General features: G+C 38.6%; 1 protein-coding gene across 4 annotated transcripts in view; it reads left to right on the forward strand.

Moving 5' to 3' along the window:
• The window catches only part of CHID1 (chitinase domain containing 1), a 128,445-nt gene that overhangs the window by 9,873 nt on the left and 92,376 nt on the right, over positions 1-26,196 (forward strand). For 3 of the 4 annotated variants that reach the window (XM_081934800.1, XM_081934801.1, XM_081934802.1), the window contains exons 5-8: positions 3,195-3,239; positions 5,214-5,320; positions 5,636-5,697; positions 15,516-15,608. In XM_081934800.1, coding sequence (XP_081790926.1) covers positions 3,195-3,239; positions 5,214-5,320; positions 5,636-5,697; positions 15,516-15,608 — 307 coding nt within the window. The remainder of the gene's footprint in view (positions 1-3,194; positions 3,240-5,213; positions 5,321-5,635; positions 5,698-15,515; positions 15,609-26,196) is intronic. The other variant, XM_081934803.1, reaches the window with a different exon arrangement.

Raw genomic sequence — 26,196 nt, forward strand, 5'->3', positions numbered from 1 at the left:
TGCTCATAATTTTCATTTATACATAGATTAGTTTAATACTAAATAGTAATATTTTGTCAGCATATAAATTCAAATAATAAATTCAATCAATTTATATCAAGCAGATTTTCTTGCTCATTTTTGTGATCTGAGTTTTCTTGGTATTGCTCCTTCTCCCCCCACCAGCAGAGCTCCGCCCCCTCCCGTGTCCTGTAAGTCTGGTATAGGATTTATCTAGGAGTACTTTATTTTTTTCCATAAAGGCCTGAGCCTCTGCGGTTGTGTTGATTCTAACTCTTGTATCCTCCCAGAATATTAACATGCCTTCAGGCATCAACCATCTGAACCAGACCCCTTTCTGGTATAACTTCTTCGCTAGTTGCGAATAGTTTTTTCTTTTCTCTCTCACTTTCTTAGGGATCTGTTTCAAGATGGTTATTTCTCTATCCTGATATTTCAAAGCTTGCCCCCTTTGTGCACTCAGAATCTCATCTCTTGTAGTCTTTCTAAGAAATTTAATATGTACCTCCCTTGGGACATTATGTGTTCTAGCATATGCTGAGTTTACTCTATAAACCAGGTCCAAGTCCCACCCCATCTGTTGTTTTTCTTTTTGGATATATTCAGCCAAAAGGTTTGTCATGATGTCCCTTAAATCTTCATCATCCACCTCAACCACATTTTGAAACCTAAGGAAAAAGGACATTCTTTCAAACTCCATTTTTATCTGGTGGTTCTCAAGCTCTTGGTTCCCCTTCTGCACCCCTTTCACCTCCCCCCTCATCTCGGCCATCCCCTCCTCCAAAAGATCCAATCTCTGTGAATTTTTAATCGCCCGGTCTTGATTCTCCTTAAGCTGCTCATTCATCTCCTTTAGTTGACTTTTTATGTCCTCCTGTCCCTTTAAGATTTGTTGAAACATCTGCTGAAAGTCCGTCTCAGAAGGCTTAGGCTGCAACAAAGAAGTTAAGGTCTGTTGTCCACTGGGACTGGACGCTGAAGATGTCGGGGCGGAGACAGCAAAGCCCGGCTTCCCCGGGGGTGGTCTTTTAGGTGACATTATGGTGAGCAGGAAAAGTAGAAAGTCAATACAGAGAGGAAACAATTGGGGAGGAAGACCGCCAAGAGAGATTAGGAGGCAAGGAGTCCAAGCAGAAGGGAACTTTTTCTGGTTTCAGCTTCTGGCAATAAAGTAATAAAATCCTTTGTTCCGAGCGGAGTCCAGTAGAACAAGAGATTTATCTGAGTGTCACGGAGACAAAGACAAGATGCCTGAAGCTCCTATGGGTGGAGTCAAATTTCAGTGTCTGTGGGGACGACGGAAGTATGCCATCTTGCCCTGCCAGCTTCGGAGTCAAAGGGCATAACGAAAAGTTTTCAAAGTTTTCAGATCATCCCCTCATTTACAAAGTTACAGTCCAAAATCTGCCTTTGTCATGAGCGTGATTTCATTGCATGGCTCTCTCCCTCCTCCTCTAGGGCAGAGAGCAAAACCGTTTAAATCCGCCTGTCCGAGGGGGGGGAAATCCCCCTCCCTCCAGTCACGCTTCTCCAAGCAAAGTTGAAAGTAACTCTAGAAACAGCTGGCAATTTTTTTTTCCTTTTCGAGCAAGCAAGGGAACGGGGGGAAGTTTCCACCTCACTACACAGCAACTGCGTCCTTCAGATCTTACGTTCTTCCAGCTGCCTCCTCACGAAGATGCCGCAGCGCCTCCCCATCATGCCTCCCGGTGCCTAGGGCGATGCGGGGGGCCCCCCGGCCGCCGCCGACTCAGGGATCCCCCGCTACGCCGCCCCTTCGGCAGGAGCCCCTCCAGGGCGTCCTGTGCCCCCCAGATAATGGGGAGCCCACCAGAAGAGCACGGGGCTAGCAGAGCCTGCCCGTCGCGATCAGCAGCCGGAACCGGAAGTCCAGTGTTGAAAAAGATTCTTAAGAATACCATGGATACTCAGGAAAAGAAACAAATGGATCATAGAATAAATCAATTCAAAGTTCTTGTTTGAGGCAGAAATGACCAGGCTCTAATAATCCTGTCTTGGATACTTTGAAGACTAACTTTCTGCAGAAGTCAATAAAGAAGGAGAAATCTCTCTCTCTCTCTCTCTCTCTCTCTCTCTCTCTCTCTCTCTCTCTCTCTCTCTCTCTCTCTCTCTCTCTCTCTCTCTCTCTCTCTCTCTCTCTCTCTCTCATATCTATCTATCTATCTATCTATCTATCTATCTATCTATCTATCTATCTATCTATCTATCTATCCTCTATATGATGTTGGGAAACAACCAGCTTGGCAGTGTATCAAGTGCAGTTAGCACAACTGCAAAAGGGCTAGGACAGTCACCCCTGCCCAAATTCCTTGGAGCCTTATGTAATTCTTCTGAAGAATAGGCTGCCAGATTCCTGTATGATAGGCAGAAAAAAAATTAAGTAGCTAGCATATTAAGAACTCTGCATATGTGGGTCTCGTTCTCACCCAACATATATTGTATCAATGTATTGTAGAAAGCCACCTTGATATAGTAGAAACTAGGAGACTATGAGTTCCAGTCTTACTAGGCATGATGCCAGCTGGATGACTTTGAGCCAGTCACTCAAACTTAGGAAGAAGACAGTGACAAACTACTTCCAAAAATATTGCCAGAAGAACTTCATGGACCTGTCCAGACAGTTGCCAAGAGACAAGACTGATTTAAAGGCACAAGGACAAAATTATTCTTAGTATATAATTGAAACATGTTGTTTTGCAGATATAACTTACCTTAATTATACCTATATTTACATAACTGTTTACTCTTGAGTAGTTTTGAAGCTGCAATATGCCAGTTGAAAGCAAAAGAATTGGGGTACAGAAAATGAAATTTATCTTCCCATGTGTTACCCTACCCTTAATAATTTGTAAGGTTTTATATTGTGGTGGGGCATAGGGAGAAATAGAGAAAAGTTATAAACACCTTGCATTTACGTAATTTTACTAGGACTTCTAATCTGGTACCTTTCAGATGTGTTAAATTGTGACTGTGGTTATTCTTATTGATCACAGCCAATAAAAGTTTGGGTGGTGCTTATAAAAGTTATATTTGACCATAGATGCAAAGTTAGTATAATTTTTTTCTTTTATAAGCCCAAAGCATATAAAGTCCTTTAAAGCCTTACATAATTACTTTTGAGGTATTCGTTTGTGATAAGCCATATATGAATCTTTGTATGTTATCTTTTACAGGTTGGATGAAAGATGTTAAGAGAAATGCCAAGAACATCAAAATAGGTAAAATTTTAATTAACTTTTCACATTCAAATTCTAGAAGGCTTGTAGTATAATGGATTAACCTCCCTCCCAAACTTAATTGCTGTTATATTTTCAGTGATCCCTTTCTTTGGTTGACCTCTAGGGAAAGTAGTATGTTGAATTAGATTAGTCCGTAGTACGGTCTAGGAAGGCTGCCTTCATATCCTTATTATTGAGAATTGAAGGCTTACTTATACATTAAAATTATATAAATCTTTCTGGAACAAATCTGAGAAAGTGTAATATGTGTAAACTAAACTATGTTAATTAAAGAGCTATTACAACAATTCTGTGTTCCTATAATCACTTGTTTAGCAAAATTTATGATGGCTAACAGTTTAGTCCCCAATACAGAATTCCATACAATCTCATAGATCTCTAATTATTGCAAAATGCAAGTTAAAGTCTGGAGATCCAAAACAAATCCTGCAGTACATTCTGAATCCTTACCAGGCATACTGTTAACTAATTTGGAATATGGAATGCTTGCAGAGATGATGATGTTGGGGATGAGATACTGTAGGAAAAAGAAAAATGGCTGCTTGGATAGACTGACATAGCTTAGCTTTGGTGTTCCGTGTATGCTCGCAAGTAGGTGACTGAAATGAGTTTTATATGAGGCTCACCTTTAAGGTAGCAATAGCACTTAGACTTATATACCACTTCATAGTGCTTTTACAGCTCTCTCTAAGAGGTTTACAGAGTCAGCATATTGCCCCCAACAATCTCATTTTACCCACCTCGGAAGGATGGAAGGCTGAGTCAACCTTGAGCCGGTGAGATTTGAACTGCCGAACTGCAACTAGCAGTCAGCTGAAGTAGCCTGCAGTACTGCACTAACCACTGTGCCACCTCGGCTCAGATGGTGTTGAAGCAACTGGTTCATAATACATCTATAGAGCAAAACCATTTTGATAACCATAGTGAGTGGATGCTGGCGTGGCAGTTAAAATGCAGTACTGCAGGCTACTTCTGCTGAATGCCGGCTGCCTGCAATTTTGCAGTTCGAATCTCACCAGACTCAAGGTTGACTCAGCCTTCCATCATTCTGAGGTTGGTGAAATGAGGACCCAGATTGTTGGGGACAATTTGCTGAGCTTAGAGAGGGCTATAAAGCACTGTAAAGCGATCAGTGGTGGGTTCCGGATCCCGTTGCAAATGCTACAGTTGCAACAGGGCCTGGCGTCCTCCACATGAATGCATGTGGTGCATGCACGCATGCGTCTTACCTTCCAGCGACGCCTCCACAAGCCTCTGCGATGCTCCAGCTGCCATGTGCGGATATGGAAGTACCAAAGGCTTTAAAAACAGGTAAGGAGTGCGGGCACTCCGGAGCACCGTACCAGAATGGTACAAGTGCTCCAGGCCGGCTCTGGTACGCCCGTACCAGAGCGTACCTCCTGTAACCTCCCCACTGAAAGCGATATACAAGTCTAAGTGCTATTGCTATAACAAAATAGATAACCTGTCTATAGGTCCCTCAGTGGCTGCCTCAGCTCAATTAAAGAGACTGACAATAGTTTTTAACCAACTATTTGAAAGTATATCTCCTCCAGTACCAGCCAACCCAACTATAAGTTGATTTCCACCTATGAGTCTTTAGGAAGTGGGGATGATCCTCTTATCTGGTTTCAGAGGCAGTGCAATATCTGCTTGTTCTTTATACTGTCATTAACCAGATGACCTCTCTCCCTAATGCATAGGTTAATTGTTGTATATTTTACTTTTGATAGCACTGGTGGTTTACAATTACTTACTGAATAGTTATCATTCTTTCAGTTTTGTCTTATTCTCCATGGTTTTATATGCTTTCTTGTCATCCTAGATTCCCCAAGAGGAACAGTAATATACAAGTACATTAAATGTAAATGGAGAGGTTTCATCATACTTATAAAAACTAAAAAATTTATGAAGAAAAATGATGGTTATGTTTTGTCCCTTTTTTATGTTTAGCCCCACGGATTTTATTTGAAGACTGGTCCTATCACGATTTTGAAACTGTATTTGGCAGTGAGGATGAGATAGAAGAGCTTTCTAATACTATGATTCAAATAGCCAAGGTAAAATGATATCCATTAGAAGTTAAAAAACAACAACAACCCTAATGTAATTGTTTAAGTGATAGTAATAGTAAAAAATTGCATTCAAATGGCACATTGTTCAGGTTAATTTATTTTGAAAATCATATTCAGTATTGAACAAACGAAGATTTATCTCTAGATGTTGAAATACAGGTAGCAAAAGCATTAAAACCCCATAGCAAATTGAACATTTTTTGCAGGATGCTTAAAACCTTATCAACAGTAAATAATGGGCTTTATAATATTTGTTGGCGTGGATTTTTTTTTCTTACTCAAATGTTTCCATTCTTTTAGAGTGAAAACTTCGATGGTTTTGTGCTTGAAATATGGAATCAGCTAGGAAATCAAAAACAAACGTAAGCCCAGTTATTAAGTTGCATTCCATTTGGGGGGAGGGAGGAATATTTGAACTATTAAAGGCTGTGATGAAAATCATACTTATTTAAAGCAAATCTAATTGAAATCATTGTGATCATACCAGGGTAAAAAAAAAAAGCCTGAAAACACAGTGTAAGGAAATCATTGCTAAGAATTTCCTTTAAAGAACAAGTCTTCTGATGCTATGGTTAAGTGTGGGAATTTCTTTAATGTATGCCACTGTTGGAGGAAATGTCCTTCTGGGTTCGGCTCCAAGTGGGGAAAAAGACACTGGAGACATGGGGGCTGCTTGGAAAGATGGTTTTAATGGTGGACAGGACCACATGGCTTGAGTTCTGAACAGAAAAGGTGATCGCATGCTTCAATGTTGGTGGAGAAGAAGAGAAGGGAAGAGAAGAGAATGAAGAAGGGCTTGCAGGGCTTTTTATAATCTGTTCGGCCCCACCTATCTGTTTCCTGTTTCTGTGTAAGAAATGTATTCTGATTGGTTGTCAGACTCACATGGGTCCATGCAGGGGCAACTCTTTAGGCTGAGTCCAGGTTTGGTTGAATTCTCAGAGTTCTCAGATGCCATGTGGTCAGTTGAGTAAAGGCTTTTATTATCATGCCTTCATTCCCATCCCCCTGGAGCTGAAGGGGAGAACTCTTTATTATGTAAAGGGACTGACTCAGGCTTTAATGGCTCATGGACAAAAGGTGGGGGCAGGAAGCTGCAGGGAGAGTTACCTTGTCTTTTTGAAACATGTTTCTTTTCACATCCAGAGAAATTTTCTGCCTTTTCAATATTTCCTAGGATATTTCATTTTTCTGGGAGAGGGCTGGGTGATAACTTTCCACACTACTCTGGTAGTTTAGGATAATCTGGACAATACTGTAGAAACATTATAAAAAGCTATAAGAATGGAGATAATGTGACTCCTATAATTTGAAGCAGGATGCTTTCCTGTGAATTGGAAAAGAGTTAGGCATGTCTGAGTTGAAGTCTGAGTTGTGGGGTTTTGAGTTCTTTTTTTTTAAAAAAAATATTATTATTTGAACGAATACATCCAGTTCCTGTCATCTACGATGGTGAGATCTTGCACAACTCGTTTTCTTTGTGTTGAATCTGACTCCAAAAGTTCCTGCCTTTTAATGACAGAGTTATCAACAAAGAAACTGTTGTTACTGCTGTCAAATCTCCAAGATTAGAATTGATCCCCTGATTGTTGTTGTTCATGAATTTCATGCCCTAACATGTCTCTTGCTGGACTTCGGAGTGTAATGTTTTCCTGTGATTAGTTAGACAAAAGGATCCTTAAATATTACAGATTTCAAGTAAATATTTTATTAGCTGAATGTAGTTCTTAAATCTGCAGATTTTTTTTTTAAAAGTTGTTACTCTTTCAATAGTTGATTGTGGTGAAGCTGAACAAATACATTAGTTGTATTTAAGGAAGTACCATGTGCAAATTATTTGGAAGAATTTTGAGTATTACCAATTGAAGACAAACATATGTAGATGGCGTGCTTATTTTTTCAACATTTGTTTAACCTAACCAGTTTGAATGTAAAATGCATAGTGCCCAAAATATTTTGTGGGCACCTGGCATACCTCCTCCTGCAGAGATCATTCTAAGTAGGGTGCCATAACTGAGAAAGCCCCTCTTCCTTATAGCCATTTGGTGTAATTGGTGACGAATTTAGAAGAATTGTCAAAAATTCACCCCTGTTTTCAAGACTTGATATATTATTATGTTGCATGCTTTTTATATTGAGGGATGCCTGCCAGAGAGCTTAGAAAACCATAACAGCAATCTCTGTTAGGCAGCATCCTTTCCCAAGAATTTAAATCAATGTGCGAGGCATCTTTCTGAGCAATCAGATCTCAATCTTTTAGGTGCTGCAGTGTTATTGGTGTTGATTGGTGTTCAGGTATCCCTGCATCCATGCGGGTGCGAAAAAGCTCTGTGCTTACTCTCTTAACTTTTCTTGATAAGGATCTGAGTATAGCATCTGTTTTGATATTTTCACAGTGCATAATGGTTATAGGAGAAAAGAAGAGGACTAGATACAGAATTGACCAAAGGAGAGGAGGAACCTTAAAACACCTAGATGCATTGGTTTGCATGTAGCAATAGCTTTTGAAGGTACCCTTCTTGGTCTCTCAAGCTTCACAAAAAACCTGTTCCTGGAACACAATTGTTAAAAGAATTCACTTTTTTAAAAGTCATGGTCAAAGCATTTTTTGGGAAGAGAAAAATCATAACTTCTAGCTTATAGTTATTTAATTGTCCCTGCAGCTACTGTGTGGATGTTAGCTGTTGTGTCGGTGAATTGTCCTTGTATCAGATGAGGTTGACTATGATTAGAGGTGTAGATGTGCTATAATAAATGTAGCACTTTAGATCAACATAAACCTCATTGTTTTAACTGTATTCTTTCTGGAATCTTGATGAATGCTGACTGACAAATTTCTCTGGCAGTGTTTCTTCCAAATCCTAGCTATGAGAATTCATGATATAATTAAGATCATTGGAAAGCTATGTGCTTGTTTTCCACACCAACATAAGCTTCACGACATTTCTTCTGCTCGTCAAAACTTGACAGGTTGTTCAGACTTTATCCACACAGTGGCAGTAAAGTTCTTGCAGTCCTCTAATCTTTAGAATATCATATTTTTAAGCTGAAAACCCCACTCGCTCTATGCTGCTAATTTGTTTCTCAGTACCAATATTTGATTTTAATGTGCTGTTTAAGAAAGCCAGGCTGAAATTACTTGACTTTAATTAGCTTTGATTATTTGTGTAGCTAAAACATGATTATTTTCTAGTATCATTGAGGTTTGTTGACTCCTAGACTTCTGTATTAGGAATGCATTAAAAAAGCCATTTGGTGTAGTCGTGGGTCAGGCACAAGGCTAGAAAATGGAAGACTCTGAGTTCTAGTCCCACCTTAAGCATGAAGCCATCTGAGTGATCTTTGGTCAATCAATCCCTTAGCCCTAGAAAGGAAGCAATGGCAAACCATATCTGAAACCTTGCCAAGAAAATGGCAAGAATTTGTTCAGGCTGTTGCCAAGAGTCAAGATTGCCTTAAAGGACACCAACGGGAATACCTAAAACTGTGCGATAGAGTAGGAATTCACAGGAAGTAAAATTCCTATATTTTAAAGTATACGATTAATGGCAGCGTGAGTTCCCTTGATGATAGCTGTAAAAGATGGCTGTACAATTGCACAGCGTAGCACAATACTTGTTCCAGAAGAGATTGGAGCCATTTTATTTTTGATACTTCATTTTTAATTTGTACAGTCATTTATCATTTTTTATTTGAAGGATTATAGTAGCAAATTCGTTGCAGTTTTCTTCCACCAATTGAGTGTTTTTCAGTGTTTATTGATTAAACAGCTACTGGATTTTTTTTTATTTTTTATTTTTGGGTAGGAGGGAAACAGAACAAACAACTTGAATTTTTCCATTTATTGCAAAGAAAAAAAGACAATTACCTCTCTCTGTTCATAACTCTTATAAATTGTGGGCAGAAAACAGGTCCCGGTTTCATTGAGTGGCATGAAAATGTCAGGGTATTTTTTTTTTTAAAAAAAACCCACAACCTGAAGATGAGCAAGGTGCTGATTGAGTGATGCTTTTTATGTTCTCATTGATCAGCTGGAGAATCACTGATTGGCTCATGAAGTTCTCAAAAGTTTCAAGGTTGGCTTCATTGAGGGACAATTACAGCTTAATTTGAAAGGTTTTTTTTAAAGCTTAGTGGACTGAAAACTGTGATGATATGGAAAAGATCTATGAATACTAAAAAGCCATTATTTCTGAGATAGGCAAAAATTTGATTCCATGCATTAAAAAAAATACTTTATTTAGGCCAGTAGGTGGTGCCATTGCACAGCTGAATAGAAAAGGACTGTTTTCACTTCAGGGACATTTGCATCTCTCCTTCAATGACACATCATTACTTCAATCTGAGCCTTGGAAATTTAACCTATTAATCAAACGCTTATATAAGTTGCTTCCTTCCGTGATATTGCATTAGGCAATGAATAGACAACATGCATTATTAACACATTCTTGAAGTATTAAAGTTTCTTAAAATGTGGGTCTTAACCTTTACTACCCAGGAAGACAATTTTCTTCTAGCCTTTTTGTTTTTAAATTACTCCAGTAAAATACTTTGTGATGTGATAGAAGAGTAACTATTTTGTTTGTAATTAACTTAAGAGATTCAGAATTTGCAACAAATATATTGGGGTAAACTAGTGACGTGCGGTGAGATTTATGGCTGGTGAGGCACTGATGTCATCACAATCAGATTTACAAACATTAAAATCCTACAAATTATCTTATCCAATATTTGATTGGCAGCAGTTAATGGGTTATGCTTAAAGTCTCATATCAGCATTCTGTAGCACACAAAAACACATTTAATTGAAAAAAATTGAAGTTATTAGGGGTCTTACCTTTACTTATAAATGAAGTCCATCCGCCGCTCCTTCTGAACAAAAGCATCTATAACTTGTTGGTAGAATTTTTCATTGTCTTCTTTTAGTTTTAAAAGTCTCTTTGTCTCGATGGCGATCACGGCCAGGGAAGAAAGTCATCCTTGATCGATCTTGTTCCGACTGTATGTTTGTAGTCTCTTCAGTGCTGAGAATGACCGCTCCACCGATACTGTCATAGCTGGAGCAACTTTGTGGCCTGAGGAACAGTCTGAATGAGATCTTTCTGGGCCAAAAAGCTAAGAAGCTGTGCAGGAGATTTACATGTATCCCTGATCGCTTGTGAGCTGTACAGTCCAACGAGATCCGCCTTCATTTTCACAAAGTCAAAAAAATCTGGCATATTTTGAAAGGCTCTGCAGTTTCGTATCATCAAAACGTTGGGACATTTCACTAGCTATTTCACTAGAATTTTGCACAATCCACCAAACCAAGGAAAGTCAACTCACCAAAATGATCAAACCTAGCCTGCGTTTGATGGCTTTTGTTCTCCAAAATGTTACAAAACATTCGTTTTTGTTCAGATATAACCGACTCTCTATGTCCAGTCCCTCTCAGGCCAATTGAGTTGCATTTCTTCTCAAATTGGTCATATAAACTGTTGAACTCTAGTTTCATGCGCTCAAGAGCTGCAAAGGTGTCGCGGATGCGTGCAAGACAATATTCAATGTCCATCACTTTGTTTTGCAGTACTTTAAAAAGTGCTTCAGTTTCATTGAAAATGTCCTCATATGCCACAAGGAGAAAGCATGTTGATGGTTTTGACAGCCACCGATCGTATCCTGCTGCCATCATTAGTGTGTCATTGTCCCAGCTGTTAGGATTTTCTAGAATGACATGAAATAATGCGTGCAGATCATTTTGGTGCATGCTTATTGTCTGCACCACTTAAGAGTTAGAACTCCATCTTGTGGGCGCTGCTCTGGGTAAACGGCGCTTGACGACATCAGCAAGTGAGTGCACTTTGTGGACTTGCTGAAAAATGACGCTAGTCCCTCAGTTGTTTTAAAAAACGTGCGACACTCCGGCATGCACTTTGCTGAATGTAAAAGCACCAAGTTCAGCTTGTGTGCGTAACAGTGCGTGAACATGGCTTCGGGAACTTTTTCTTTTATTTTAGCTTGCACGCCATTAAGTTCTGATGCCATTACAGCGGCCCCATCGTAGGTCTGAGCTACAAGCTTTCCAACACAGTCATACTTCTCCAACACTCTCAGGATATACTCAGCAATTGCGGGAGCGCGTCTGTCCTCACGCACATCATCAAATCCCCAAAACGCCTCCTTCACCTCACATTTGGCATCAGTCATAGTCATATACCGCATTATGACAGAAATCTGAGCTTGGTTTGTGACATCTGTGCTCTCGTCTACTTCTACTACAGCAACAATTGGAGTTGCACTGATCTCTTTTTTAATGTCATTTCTAATGACATCACTGACTGCTTCAATTAAATCATTCTGTATTCTGTTTGACAAGCCGGAAAATACAGTGGATGTCTCCAAATGTTTAGCTTGCCTGTCATCTTTCTCAGCAAAAGCATGTAAGAGTTCAACATAGTTTCCACGATTGGTAGAGTCTGTACTTTCATCATTTCCACGAAATGCCAGCTGTTGTTTGGCGAGGAAGCAGGTGACATTGATGAGATATTTTAAAGTCTCTCGGTTTTCCTTTACATTGTGGATGTTGATGTTGAGTCTGCGTTGTTCGTCTAAAGCTATGTCTATCCTGGACACGCCGAACGTTTTTAGCGCGATCTGACTTGGTATGTGGGTGGTCGACTGCTCATGTTTGATGAGGCTTCTTTGCAAATTCTTCAGGTCACAATATCCCATCTGAGTCCAGACACTGTCACAAGTAGAGAAAAGAAGGCAGGAAAAGCAGAAAAGGCGGTTTCTTACTGAACATCCACACAGCCAGCCTTTTCGTGGGTACCGCTCCATTTGGAAAGAGCGGGTATTCTGTCCATTCCTCTGAAGCAGCCATTTAGCTCCGGCATTGGTCTTCCTTTAATTTTTACCTCCTTCTTTGATTGAAAGTCCAGTTTAGAAAAAAAAAATTAGTTTAGAAATGTAATCCTCCATTTTTGAAAATGGAAAAGGTAGGGAAAAAAATGAATGACTGCACTTGACTTTTTAATTCTTGACTGCATGAGTCGCGCTCTGTGGCTGTCATCACTTACTCTGCTGCCGCTGAGTCACAGGAAGAACGAGCGCCCTCTACTATGAGGCGGGAGAACTGTGTGCCTCACCTAGTCTGACTTTTTAGGCGTTTTATGATCGCTCAGCACAAGAAACACGTTCCACACATAGTTGCTGACAAAAAACACTCCATTTTATATTGCATACATCAGCTAAACTATTAACATACAGAGACTGCAATATGATCTCATTACAGATCACGTAAAACAGTTAAGCAGAGTCATCCACGGTGAGGCAGCAGCTAGCTCAGCCTCACCTCAGCTCTTGCCTGAGACGCTGAGCTCGCTGCAGCCTCACCGCAAGCTCTCGCCTGACTAGTTGAACGGTAAATGTGAAAATTCTGCAATTTTAATGCCAAATAATGTAAAACTGGTGAAGTTAAATGGAAAATAACTTTATGGTACAGATCAGTAGATAAATATAAGCATTTAATTGTATTTTTTCCTTTTACATTTTTTTTCGTGATGAGAGCGGTGAGGCTGTGCCTCACTTGCCTCACCTGACTGCACATCACTGGGGTAAACTTTCTGTCAGGATGAGCAGCATTAAGTGCATTGGCTAAGACCAAGTAATTATAGGATGACAGAAGTGTCTTGAGTGTATTTTAGTGAGTGAATTATTTAATTTATTTATCCACCCATCTCAGGTAAGTGACTCTGAGTGGCTTATAAGATTGAAAACAAACAATTCCACCAAGCAATCTCTAGCACTCATGCGAAGGTGATGAGGAGCCAAAGGTGTGTTATGACAGCAAGCGTGTATTCAGAAAACTGTCATCACCTAAGAAACCTGTAACTTTTTTTAAGAAAAAGCTTAATTGCTTCAAGATAGATTTTCAATGTGGCATATGGCATAGAGGAACTTCTGAAATTATATTTGACAATGGCAAAGTACATAATCAATATTTAACTATGTTTTGACATTTAGACGGCCTGCTCCCACCTCATTCTTTTAAAAATGCAATATGGTGTGTTTAACTCTCCTTCTTTCAGGGAAGAATAGTAAAGTGGTAAAATATGGTCCTAAAACAGTAAAGTGACTACCTTAAGAGCAACAGAAACATAACCTATAGAGAGCTTTCACATGGGCAAGCAATAGCAGTTGCTTGGGGTAGAAAATATACATTTCTGGTTTATGTAGTTTCTTTTCAGTGACAAATGGATCTCAGCATTAACCCGAAGGTGCTTTTCCAAAAGGCAAAAAACAACCTGAATAATTGAGAATTCCAATAGTCATCTCAGCATTATTCTTTAATTCCTGGTCACGAAGTACCCCTAGTACAAAGAGGTGATTTGACAAGTTAATCAACCAGTATCTAATTTTTCCTGGCTATTTTTCTTAAAAACAAAAAACCTGCCACCCCTATCATTTTTTCCATTAATCAAGGAAAATGCCCAGTAGATCCTTCTATTTGTATGTTTTCAAAAAAAGCAATTTGCATTTTCTAAAAAAGATCTTTTATATTGGTGCATAAGTATTAGTGCTGTATAGGATTATACAATACAATAGCAGAATTGGAAGGGACCTTGGAGGTCTTCTAGTCCAACCCCCTGCCTAGGCAGGAAACCCTATACCGTTTCAGACAAATGGCTATCCAACATCTTCTTAAAAGACTTCCAGTGTTGGGGCATTCACAACTTCTGGAGGCAAACTGTTCCACTGATTAATTGTTCTCACTGTCAGGAAATTTCTCCTCAGTTCTAAGTTACTTCTCTCCTTGATTAGTTTCCACCCATTGCTTCTTGTTCTACCCTCAGGTGCCTTGGAAAATAGTTTCACTCCCTCTTCTTTCTGGCAACCCCTGAGATATTGGAACAATGCTATCATGTCTCCCCTAGTCCTTCCTTCTATTAAACTAGACATACCCAGTTCCTGCAACTGTTCTTCATATGTTTTAGCCTCCAGTCCCCTAATCATCTTTGTTGCTCTTCTCTGCACCCTTTCTAGAGTCTCCACATCTTTTCTACATTGTGGCGACCGAAACTGAAAGCAGTATTCCAAGTGTGGCCTTACCAAGGCATTATAAAGTGGTAATAACACTTCACGTGATCTTGATTCTATCCCTCTGTTGATGCAGCCTAGAACTGTGTTGGCTTTTTTGGCAGCTGCTGCACACTGCTGGCTCATATCCACAAGGACTCCAAGATCCCTTTCACAGTTACTACTGTTGAGAAAGGTACCACCTATACTGTACTTGTGCATTCCATTTTTGTTGCCTAAATTGAAATGCACAGGTTATATGTGTATAGGCTAGATCTTTGCTCCTGTATTGTTTAGAAAACAATGCAGAATGTTGAAACAATTATACAAATTATTTTAAAAAATACAAATTATACGAATTTCAAATACCTGACCCTACACTTTTCTTTTTTTACTTGATTGTTAGTCTGATGTTTATCTTGGAGTTAATCTATGCTCATCTGGGTGATCACCCAGATGAGCATAGATTAACTCCCAGTATTAAGATCAGCCAACAGTCAAGTAAACAATATCCCAATCAAGGAACTGCCAAACAAGCCAACAGCAAACAGCCCAACCAAAGAATCTCTAAGACCATCCCAGCCAACACAGACAGGGCAAGCCACTAGAATATAAATTGAGAGCAAATCCCACTCCTTACTAACGCTGATGATGTTACCTAATTTGGGCAATGAACCATCTGCAAGAAATCAACCAAGATCAGTGAGCACCAAGACTCATTTCAGCCCTGAGCTACAAATATTCTCTTTTATTGTGTCTGGAGATTCTCAGTCATCCAGGTCCCGGTTGTCTCAAAGGTGCTTTTTTAAAAAGCAAACTAGACTTCTTTGTTTTTGCTTGAAGACATTTTGCCTCTCATTCAAGAAACTTCTTCAGTTCTTCACTTCCTCAGTAAATCTTCAAGCAAAAAAAAAAGTGCACTTGCCTTTTGAAAAAGCACCTTAGGGATTCTCCTTTATTGGTGGTGTCTTTTGAGTCAGCTTGTAAAGAAATAAGGATGTTGCAAGGCCAAAACATTTAGTTTTGGAAGATAATGTTTTCTGGCTCAAATGCAGGTTTAAAACTGCCGTCAGTGGATGTTCTTTCTTTTTTTCCTTGACTCAATGTTTTATCTGTTTTACAGGGATCTGATTCACTTGCTCACTCACTTCTCTGAAGCTTTCCGTGAGGCACAACTTAAACTAATGCTTGTCATTCCTCCTGGTGTTATGCCAGGGTAAGTATCCTACTTTCAAGGAAATCCCAGATGTATTTGTCTTTAGTTGCATTCAAGGCATTAGAGTTTATTGCTTCTGAAAGCCCAATTTTCTATGTAGCGAAACAAATGTTCTCACTACATTCCAGGATGAAAATGCTTGACTCAGCATCTTGGCAGGGAAAAATACTAGTCTTGAGTCCAAGGTACAAATGAAATATGATTGTGCTAAGATGACATCCCTTCAGGTAACCAATCAGTGAAAAATATTTTAAAGCTACAGGTATATTGAAAAATAATGAAAGACAACACCAGTGGTGATTTTAAATGAAAAGTAGACTATGAGCTTTTAGAAGAGAATGCCGTTTATCAGGGGGATGCTAACCACGATGCATTGAGCATCCATTACAACTGCATTAAATATTATTAAATTTCTATACTGCCCATCACATTTAAGTGAATCTGAGTGGTTTACAACAACATAATATACAAAGAATACAAACACATGACTAAAAGCTCCGTTAAAAACAGAATTAGGGACATGTTAAAATGTGTAGGTTAAAAATGAAAATCAAAGTTTACAAAATTCAGAAAACTAATAAATCAACAAGGTGGGAGGAGTGCTCTCAAGTCACCTCCAGAGTTGCACACTCTTAGGGCCTCATGCTAATTGGCAAAACAAGGTAATTAACACTCTTCTGGAAAACCAGATGAAGGAGGGTTTGCTTTGCCTTTGAGGACAAGGTATTCCAAAGGGCGGGAGCAGCAACAGAAAAGGCCCTCGTCCTCGATCCCGCCAGTCAAAACTCTTTAGCCAGTGGGATTTTCAGCATGATACCCCTTTGATCAGCGGGGACGAGTCTATGTAAGTGGGATGAGGCAACTCGTCAGGTCGTGATCCCATGCCATGAACGGCTTTAAAGATGATAACAAGAGCTTCCTTGTTACCAGAAACAAACTGGCGCAGCTCACATAATAGCAGAAGTGTTACCTGCAGTATCTTAGGGGTGCCTAGAACTGTTCATGCCACTGAATAAACTCCACCAGTTCAGCTACTAGATACTCTTCAAGGGTATCCCATGTAGAATGCGTTGCATTAGTCCATCCAGAAGATAACCAGGGTATGAATGACTGAAAGGGGGGGATAAGTATTATAGCTAATATATAATTATTAATAAAATTAAAATAAATAATTAAAATATATAACTACATATGCAGACTAATCTATTTAATTCAAAGTTTTAATTTGATTTAATTTACCGTATTTTTTCGAACCGGAGTATAAGACGCCCCAAGATTTCAAAGAGGCAAACAAGAAAAAAAGTTTTTGCTCTTCCTGGCTCCCAGGAGCACTCTGCAGGCTACCCCAAACCCTCTGTGTGTCCCTGAAGAGTGCTCCTGGGGGCTGGGGAGAGCAAAAACATGATGCATGGGGGTTTTGAGAAGCAAAAAACGGACCCGTTTTTCGCAAAAAGCGGCCCATTTTCCCAAAAACCAGCACATGCAGAGGGTTTGGCAGACCTGCAGAGTGCTCCTGGAGGCTGGGGAGAGCACAAATGGCACTCTTGAGATGTTTGGGAGGCCACAAATGGCCCCATTTTTCACCTTTTCTTTGTAAAAACGGGGTAGGCAGAGGGTTTGAGAGGACTGCAGAGTGCTCCTGAGGGCCGGGGAGGGTAAAAATACCCCACTTTTGCAAGAAATGGGTGCGTTTTTCACCTCACCCTCCCACATTATGTTTTTGCCCTAGGAGCACTCTGCAGACCTCCCAAACCCTCTGAATGTCCCATTATTAAACAGACCTCTTTTTCGCAAGAACGGGACACGCAGGGCAGAGTTTCCAGAGGCCAAAAATGGCTGTATTCAGTGTATAAGATACACCAACATTTCCACCCTCTTTTGGGGGGGAGGAGTGTATCTTATACTGCAAAAAGTACAGTAAGTTTCTTTTGCCTATGTCAATGTATTATTTTGTAACAATTGAGAAAAGAAGCTGTGCTTGCTAATATTTTAATGATTTTGAAGACAGCCTTTGGTCAGAAATACATCAAATATTTCAATCTGTCAGTTGTACCACGTACCTTTATGTTAAACATATGTGTTCTCCCTCTTTATAGCTTGGATATTTTAAGTGCAGCCTAGGTTTCATAATTCATAATTTCATGACTGGCACTCAGTTGCGCCCCATTACAAAGAGAACTGTGTCATATATGCAAAACATGTTTTAGATTTTTGGTGTTGATACCTGATTTTCAGTTGTCAGTTGCCATTTAAAATAACACAAGCTCTATTTGGAGCTACCACCCAATTTTATGACAACCCATTCAACCCGTTCAGCACCTGCATTTTTCATTGTTTACATCCTACAATTTGCTATTACTTTGAATTAGCTCATAGGTTTCTTCAGACATAATGAGCACATGTGTATAAATAGACCTTGACTTAGGACCACAATTAAGCTCCAAATTGCTAAACAAGACAGTTGTGAGTTTTGCCCCATTTTGTGACTTTTCTTGCCACAGTTGTTAAGTGAATCACTACAGTTGTTACGTTAGTAACAACTTAACCTGACTTCCCCATTGACTTTGCTCGACAGAAGGTCGCAAAAGAAGGTCACATGACCCAGGATGCTGCCACTGTCATAAATACTAATTGGCAAGCATCCAAATTTTGATCATGGGATGCTACAACAGTCATAAGTGTGAAAAATGATCATAAGTCCCTTTTTTCAATGTTGCTGTAATTTCGAGCAGTCGCTGAATGGTTGTAAGCCAAAAACTACTTATATAAGAGGCTGGGATTTGGATCAATAAATGTTACATTTTTGATTTTCGAAGGTTGTTTCTCAGGTGCATGGGTAAACTTTGCACACTTTGCACAGTGCAGCTGTGTTCACTGTTGCTCTTGTGGATGAATAACCATTTGGCAGCACTACCTGAATAACTTCATTGTATAAGCCTTTGGAGGCCTTTTGATCTTTTATAAGATTATGAGCTTATTTATTATTACTTGTGCTTGGAAATGTTTTCTATAAACTTGCATGTCATCTTGATGTGCTCATCTGTATTATGATTTATGCCCTTTTAAATACTTGTTCATTGTTTAAGCTCTTATTTATTTTTGTGCTGCCACATAATCTGTAGGGAAATATGGCATCCTAATATGAGAAAACAAAGCAGAAATATTGATCGGTTTACTTTAGACTTAAAGCAGATTGCCCCTGCTTGTTAATTGTAGCCTACTTCAGAAGGCAAATGAGCCCTCTGAAATAATTGGCCGCTTCTATGACATTAGTCATTATTACAATAAAACTTCTCATAAAGTTAATGCATTCTATTCAAGATCTAGGATAATTGCATCAAATAATAGATGTTTTAAAGTGCTTTCATATATTTTGAATGTTAAATAGAAAATGGGCATTCTTTCAAACAGATTATTTTCTTTTCCTTCTCCTCTTACATTTCCCCAACTATTTACAGCATCTGGGTTGCTTCAATGTACATGGTAGTATCTTCTGTAATTTCATATGCATCTTTTTGATCTCAAATACACATGTGTAAAACTAAATCTTTTGAGTGTATTGGCAGGAAGCTGCTAAATCCTTAGCATTGAAAACCAGTATAGCCATTAATATATTGTAACCTAATCCCACTCCATACAGCCTATCACTGCTATTGGATTACTGCAATGTATTATATGTAGGAATGCCTCTGAAAATTACCTCAGACTTTAGTTAGCTAAAAATAGAACCAATACAGTATGTCTGTCACAGTTCGCCATCATTTTATGCTTCTCATTCTAAATTGGCTGTTCATTTCTAGGCCCAATTCAAAGTGCTTCTTTTAAACTTTATTTTCTTGCAATTTTAAGAAAAGACTCGTATTGCCGGTTTTTATCTCAATTATACTGGTGGTTTTATTATTTTATATTGGTTTGTTTAAGAGTGTATATTTTAGTGCAGTTTTACACTGCCTAAAGTCATAATAAGAAATTGCAAGTCCTAATAATACAGAATTGAAGTCTTTTTTGTGGAAAAGAGAATCTAAATGCACAAACTTCTTTCTCTCCATGCATCATTGCTTAATAAGTACTTCAGGTTCTGGACTAATAGTGAGCTCCGGGGCTAAATCCTTTAGCACTGTTGAGAAAGATTTTAGAAGAATGCTCAGTTTAGAATAATCATCATCTCTCTGTCACTTAGATAAGTTTGCATCATTGCTTTGCGATGATACGCTAATGGGAAAAAATACATCAGTGTGCTAGCTTCAGGCAGCTAGAGCAGAAAAAGGAGTTTGTGGTCTCTGCGCTTAAAAGAAAAAAAAATGTGTGGCCAGGTAACTCAATACTGTGCCAAGTAAAGCAGAATGACAAATACAAGCCCACAAGGAAGTTGGCTGAACATATTTATAACTGTCTATATCTCCTTGGAATGAAGTTTGAATCTGAGCAATTTCATAGTCATAACCATATACTTTTCTGACTTTTCTCACATGGAAGTGGTTTGTCCCTGTCTTTTAGGTTTAGTCTACAGCAGGGGTGTCAAACTTGCGTCGTCACATTGTCATCATGTGATGTATCACAACTTTTTCCCCTTCTCTAAAAGAGGATGGGGGTGGCCAACTCATGATGTGTTTGGCCTGCGGGCCACCCCTGGTCTATAGCCTTAGTATTTTCAGCATTCTCCCATCAAATGAAAACTGAGCCTGCCTAACTTCTGAGCCTAGACAAGATATGCCCCTCTACCTCAAGTATAAGCTCATTGGAAACAAATCATGCGATTTTTGCTCATGTTTGTCTACCATTCTGACACTGGTATGCTATGCTGATGCCAAATTAAGGTATTTGCTGCTCACCCAAGAAAAAACACTCTGCATCAAGTGCCTTGAACCTGGTTTTGGTTTGGCTAAGATGAAAATGCAACTTACAGCTATACAAATGAAATCCATATATTCTCTGGGGTTTTTTTAAGTTCCAGTCTGACAGTACATAATACAGTACATTAGATTCATAGCATTAATAAGCTCCTGTTGAAAACTGCTTTCCATTGGCATATTTAATGCTACATTATCCTTATTCATTATCACTTAAGAGTGAAATTAGGTCAAACCTTTACAAATGATGAAAAATAATGTATGTTGGAATAGATTTAATCAACAATTTAGCAAAAGGCATAAAAACCTTAGTGCAAAGAGCAAAATAATATTAAGTTCTTCGGTGAAAAACTGAAGATAAACCATTGTGTGAAGCACTGCTGTTATGATCTAATCCCAGTGGCTAAAAAGTGCTTCCTTTGTTTTCTATTTTGATTCAAGTCTGAAGAAAGAGCAAATGTAATATGCTAGCAATAACAAGATTCAAGATCAAATTGTTGGCAAACCCTATCTTAAAAGAAAAACAAGTGCTGGAGTTATTGAACTATACATATGCTACCCAAGAAACGGAAAATGTTTATTGGTTCATACATACATGTGGAATCATGCAATTTCCCACAGAGTGCTGAAAATTTAGTAAGCACAAATTATAAGCACCAGCAGAGAATAGACTAGAATCGGTATTAAGTCTGGGTACAAGAGATTCAAATTTATTTTAAAGAAAGGACTTTGTCTTGAGCAACTTGCTGCCCTCTAGCTTCTCAATCTCTATGCAATCAAGAGAAAATGAGCACATTGTATTCTGGTTATCATACCCAAATGCAGCCATATTGGCTGGAGATTATTTTATTTGTTTGTTTGTTTGTCAAACATGAACAGGGCAACAAGTATAAGTATGAACATAAACATGAACAAAGGAAGTAAATACTGATAAATGGGTACAGTAAGACAGGGACTGTAGGCACGCTGGTGCGCTTATGCATGCCCCCTTTACGGACCTCTTAAGAATGGGGTGAGGTCCACAGTAGACAGTTATGGAATTGTATACAGTATGCCAGTTAGGGAAACAGTTATACATGTCAAAAGTCACTGTTGTCTTTATAACATAATTTCATCCTTCTAAAGTTGTGGATGTGTTTACTAGTTGCCAAAGAGGAAGCTTGGGGAACTATTGTCTGAAATATTATTGAATTGACTCCGAGAAGAAAATATTTTCTTTGGAAAAAATATTATTCCTTGTATCGAGGATCTCCATAATTAGGCAGACCAGTTAAAAAGTCTAGTCCAGATCCTATTCCTCGTATTATGACTGCTGTCATAGATTATCAAAGAAGGTGGGATTACATTTTGATTATGCTGTTGCAGCAGTGTAGGGTTTTTTCCTCCTACAGGTAGTTTTTAAGAGTCCCAACTGAGTTTGCTACAAGTGTTCTGAAAATGAAAAATGATGTGATGAAAACTGCATAGGCATTCTACTAGTTATAGCTAAGAAGACCCGTGTATGTCAACATCTCAGTTGACTTTCATCTGTCAAGTGTAGCTTTTAATAGCTTCTCAGTTTAGGTCATAGATCATTCTTCTGAAGTTTAACAATAGATATTAAGTACAAAAAGCTAGACCTGAGTGCAATTGATGGTATAGTTCATCACTTTTGGATAGGAGATAGGGTTACTCTAGAGAGCTGTAAATTGCCTTGTAAGAAACACATATTGCATCAGTGCAATTGTCAGTCATTTGTTTATTTATTTATTTGTAGTATTACTTTGCTTGTGCTATTTCTCTGCTCCAAAATGGCCCCGAGCAGGGTACCACAGCAATAAAGGATGAAAACATCAAAATGATAAGTGAAATATACTATAATAAGACTAATCACAGGGGTGAAATTCAGCAGGTTCTGGAGAATTGGTAGCGGAAACTTTGAGTAGAACTGGCAAATACTACCTCTGGCTAGGCCCAGAGTGGGGTGGGAATGGAGATTTTGCAGTATCCTTCCCCTGCCACGCCCACCAAGGCATGCCCACAGAACCGGTAGTAAAATATTTGAATTTCACCACTCCCTAATCAGTAGAGATCGATCATAAGTAAAAACCTACATCCCCAAATGCTTTCTTCCATTTATTGATTTAGATTGTGGGGGAAGTTTCAAGAAATTTAAGCATGAAAAAAGATTCTGTGATCTAGAACAGAACCTCATTGATAGATATTAGCCATGTTGTTATTTTGGCTACACAGAATAGAATAGACATTTAAATTCAACATCGTGGATGGAAATTTTCCGGGTAGAAATTCATAAGGGATCTCAGTGCTAGTGGTAATTTGGTATCTGGCATATTGAAAACTCCATCATATATATTATAGATATTTTCTTTAAAGATTTATATAACCAGCCATTTTAGGTAATATAATCCTGGGTGGCTATCAGGTAGTAATAAATCAATAAAAACAGTAAAAGAATAAAAACAAATGAAGTAGAACCTTCCAGGGCACCTATCCACATATTTAAACAAACTGGGAATCCAAACCTTACCTCATCATTACCCCATGGCTATGGGAAAGCAAGATCTTTGTAGCTTTTGCGGATTTTAGAAATCCTACCTTCTCCACCTGTGGTGCTCTTTTATGCAAGTCCAATAAAAATGAATAACATTTTGAGCAAAAAAAAAAAAGCATAAAAATAAAGCATTTTTAAAGATAGTGGTTTTTCAAAAAAATAAAACTAGCAGCAATATCTGACCTCAAATATAGGGAGAGAACTAATTCAGATTTTCTTTTCTGCTCGCTATCAAAGTAGAAAATCAAACATAAAAAAGCAATAGGAGCTCAAATTGATTTTTGCACTAGGATAGATTGCAAATAACAGTGTAGGATTTAGTCTGTTTTGTCAACTACAGGCTGCCAGTTTTCTTAAAACAACTTGGGAGATGTGTCTATTGATATTCTCTTCTGGCCGTAATAAAAGTTTGATTTGATTTGATTCTTTTGCAACGTTCTTTGTTATAGAAGGTTTCTTCCTATAAAAGTCCTTAGTGCTTAAATTATTTTCCAACAGTTTGGATCACTGTGGAATGACGTGAAAGCCACAGTGTCAGATAGTTGTAATCAAAATTTAAGCTTCCTACTGCCTCAGATTTAATGTTTCTACCGGAATATGGAATTTAGATCTTTAAACCATGCCTCAGTGATGTTGTTCAGAAAATTGGTGTTGTGCTCAAGTTTTGCTTGGTCCTGTAAGGTATCAAAATGCCATTGTGGGGGGGAAAAACTGGCAAGATAGACTTTTGATATGGTCCAGCGGTCTGTTCTTAACATTTTTGTATTACATATATATTTGTATTTTTTTTAAAAAAAAGAATGATTATTTTCCTTTACTGGGTTTTCTGAAATTTGACATTCCAAATATAGTAGCTGGATTATATTTTTATATAGTGCTCTAAATCCCTTGTCTTTTTCTTAAAAGTATAAAATTTTTAAGGAATAGAATCTCAATATTTAGTTCAAAGAAGCTAATGGAATAAGGATATTTTATTTCTCTTTTAAGTAACATTTTGCAATTTGTGAAACCGGAATCTGAGAGCAGCAGCATTCACCTGAAAACATTTTTTATCATACGTTTATACAGTAAACCCTTTATGATTCAGTCAACAAACTTCAATTAAATGAACTGAGGATGTACCAGATAAAGTTTAACTCTTGGCATCTCCCTGAAATAGCAAAAATGTCACTTAAGTTTACTCTTTCTGGGAGCGTTAAAGAAATCTAGGGGAGATTTGTGAGCTGATGGAAAGTACAGGGACGCTTGTGAGAGGTGGGCAACAATGTGGTGAAAGTACTGGAAGGATAAGAGAGGAGAGGTATCTGCCATATTGAAGGATAGACGGCGGTAGGAGATTGGGGGAAATGCAGATGCGAGCAGGGAGGCACTGGAAAGATCAGACAGTGTGTGGCAGCAGCAGGAAGGCGCTGCAAAGAGTTAGGTTGGGACGAAACCACTGGGAATGTCAGGGAGATGTACAACAGCCCCCAGAAAATGGAGTGGCATGGTCATGGGGAAGCATACTTTTATGAATGCAAATGGGATTCTTTTTGAATGCTCATAAGTGCCTGCAGAATTAAATAGATACCACCACTACAATCCTGGACCGCGAAATGGAGGATGCATAATTAGAAAATGAATGCTCTGTGACACAGGTTAGTTTCATATTGATCTACACAAACCCCCAGCCCAACAAGGAGGTAATTAGACTATCTTGTCTTTACCTTGGATTTAATTAGCTGTTCTTAATTGCTTTACTTTTGCTTATCTATTTTGAGATACCACTGAAGATTAATTTCTTCCATTCCAGTCCAACCCAAGTATTGGGCTGCATTTGTTAATGCAGCAATAGCCTATCCCCTTTTCATATCATCTTACCAAAGATAAGATGGTTATCTTATTCTGAAAACCTTGATTTGTAGAAGAGTGTTGAATTTAGCTAATTTTTCATTATACTCTATTGTTGAAGTTTACTTTATACTTTTAAAACTTAGGTTTCATGGGTAGGAAACCATTATCATCTAGAGGCCAAACTATAATTTCATACATTGCTTGAAGACTACAAAGGGTCTGGGTAGTGACATAATATTTCTCTAGTGGTAAGACAAATTATTTTGTGTGTTTTAGGGAGCTTTGTTAAGTAGCAAAATTGTTGTCTTAAAGTTTAAGACATCTATATTATAGATTTTAAAATACCATGCAATGCTTTTCACCAAATGCAAACAAAGAAAATCAGAATATTTGGATCGAGAGTGGCTATCGGATTACCTGTAATAAACTGGAGAATACATTCTGTATATTTATTAGAAAGCTGCGAAATGGTTTGTGGATAAAAGCTGTTCCAAGTAAAAGTATTTTTAATGTTACAATCTGTTTAATTGTCACAGTTGTCTCATCTCTTGCAACTGGGGTGTTAACGTTTCTAGTAGGAGGGACTCGTCACACATCTCCACTGCTACTAGTTTAGGGTGATAAGGGTTTTCATGAGAAATAGCATGCATAGAAGGCCAACAGAGCTTAGAGGGAGCCACTCTAGATCTGCTGTTGTGACTAAACCAGCTGCTGCAGTAAAATGAATTGTTACAAGGAACACCTAGGCTATGGGTTATACTGGAGTGGTGGATACTGGTGGGAAATATTCGTGAGAACAATCTCCATTGCCCCACCTCCAGTTTGTTTTAGTTTAAGATGGTTGTTTTGGGTTTCATGAGCCTCAGTGGCGCAGTGGTTAGAGTGCAGTAATGCAGGCTACTTCTGGTGACTGCTGGCTGCCTGCAATTTGGCAGTTCAAATCCCACCAGGCTCAAGGTTGACTCAGCCTTCCATCCTTCTGAGGTGGGTAAAATGGGGACCCAGATTATTGGGGGCAATATGCTGACTGCACACCATTTAAGGAGGGCTGTAAAGCGCTATATAAGTGCTATTGCGATTCAGTTTGGTGGGCAGGCAATGGGATTTTAGTTCAATTCCTATTCAATTGAATTTTGAATTTGAAAAAACATTACCCACACTAAAAGAAACCCCTCTTCACAAACAAGGCCAGTTTACTTGAGTTTTGTGTGCATGTATTGATTTCAAGGCTTGCTGCGTACATGTATGCACAGTAAACCCCATTTTCTACTTTAAAAAGAGGCATTTCCAGTTTCTCTTCCTTCTCTTTCACCAGCCAGTTTAAGGCTAGCTACAGTCTAAACTTTAAATCAAA

The sequence above is a fragment of the Natrix helvetica genome (genome assembly GCF_964273705.1).
Source record: "Natrix helvetica genome assembly, chromosome: 1".
NCBI lineage: Eukaryota > Metazoa > Chordata > Lepidosauria > Squamata > Natricidae > Natrix > Natrix helvetica.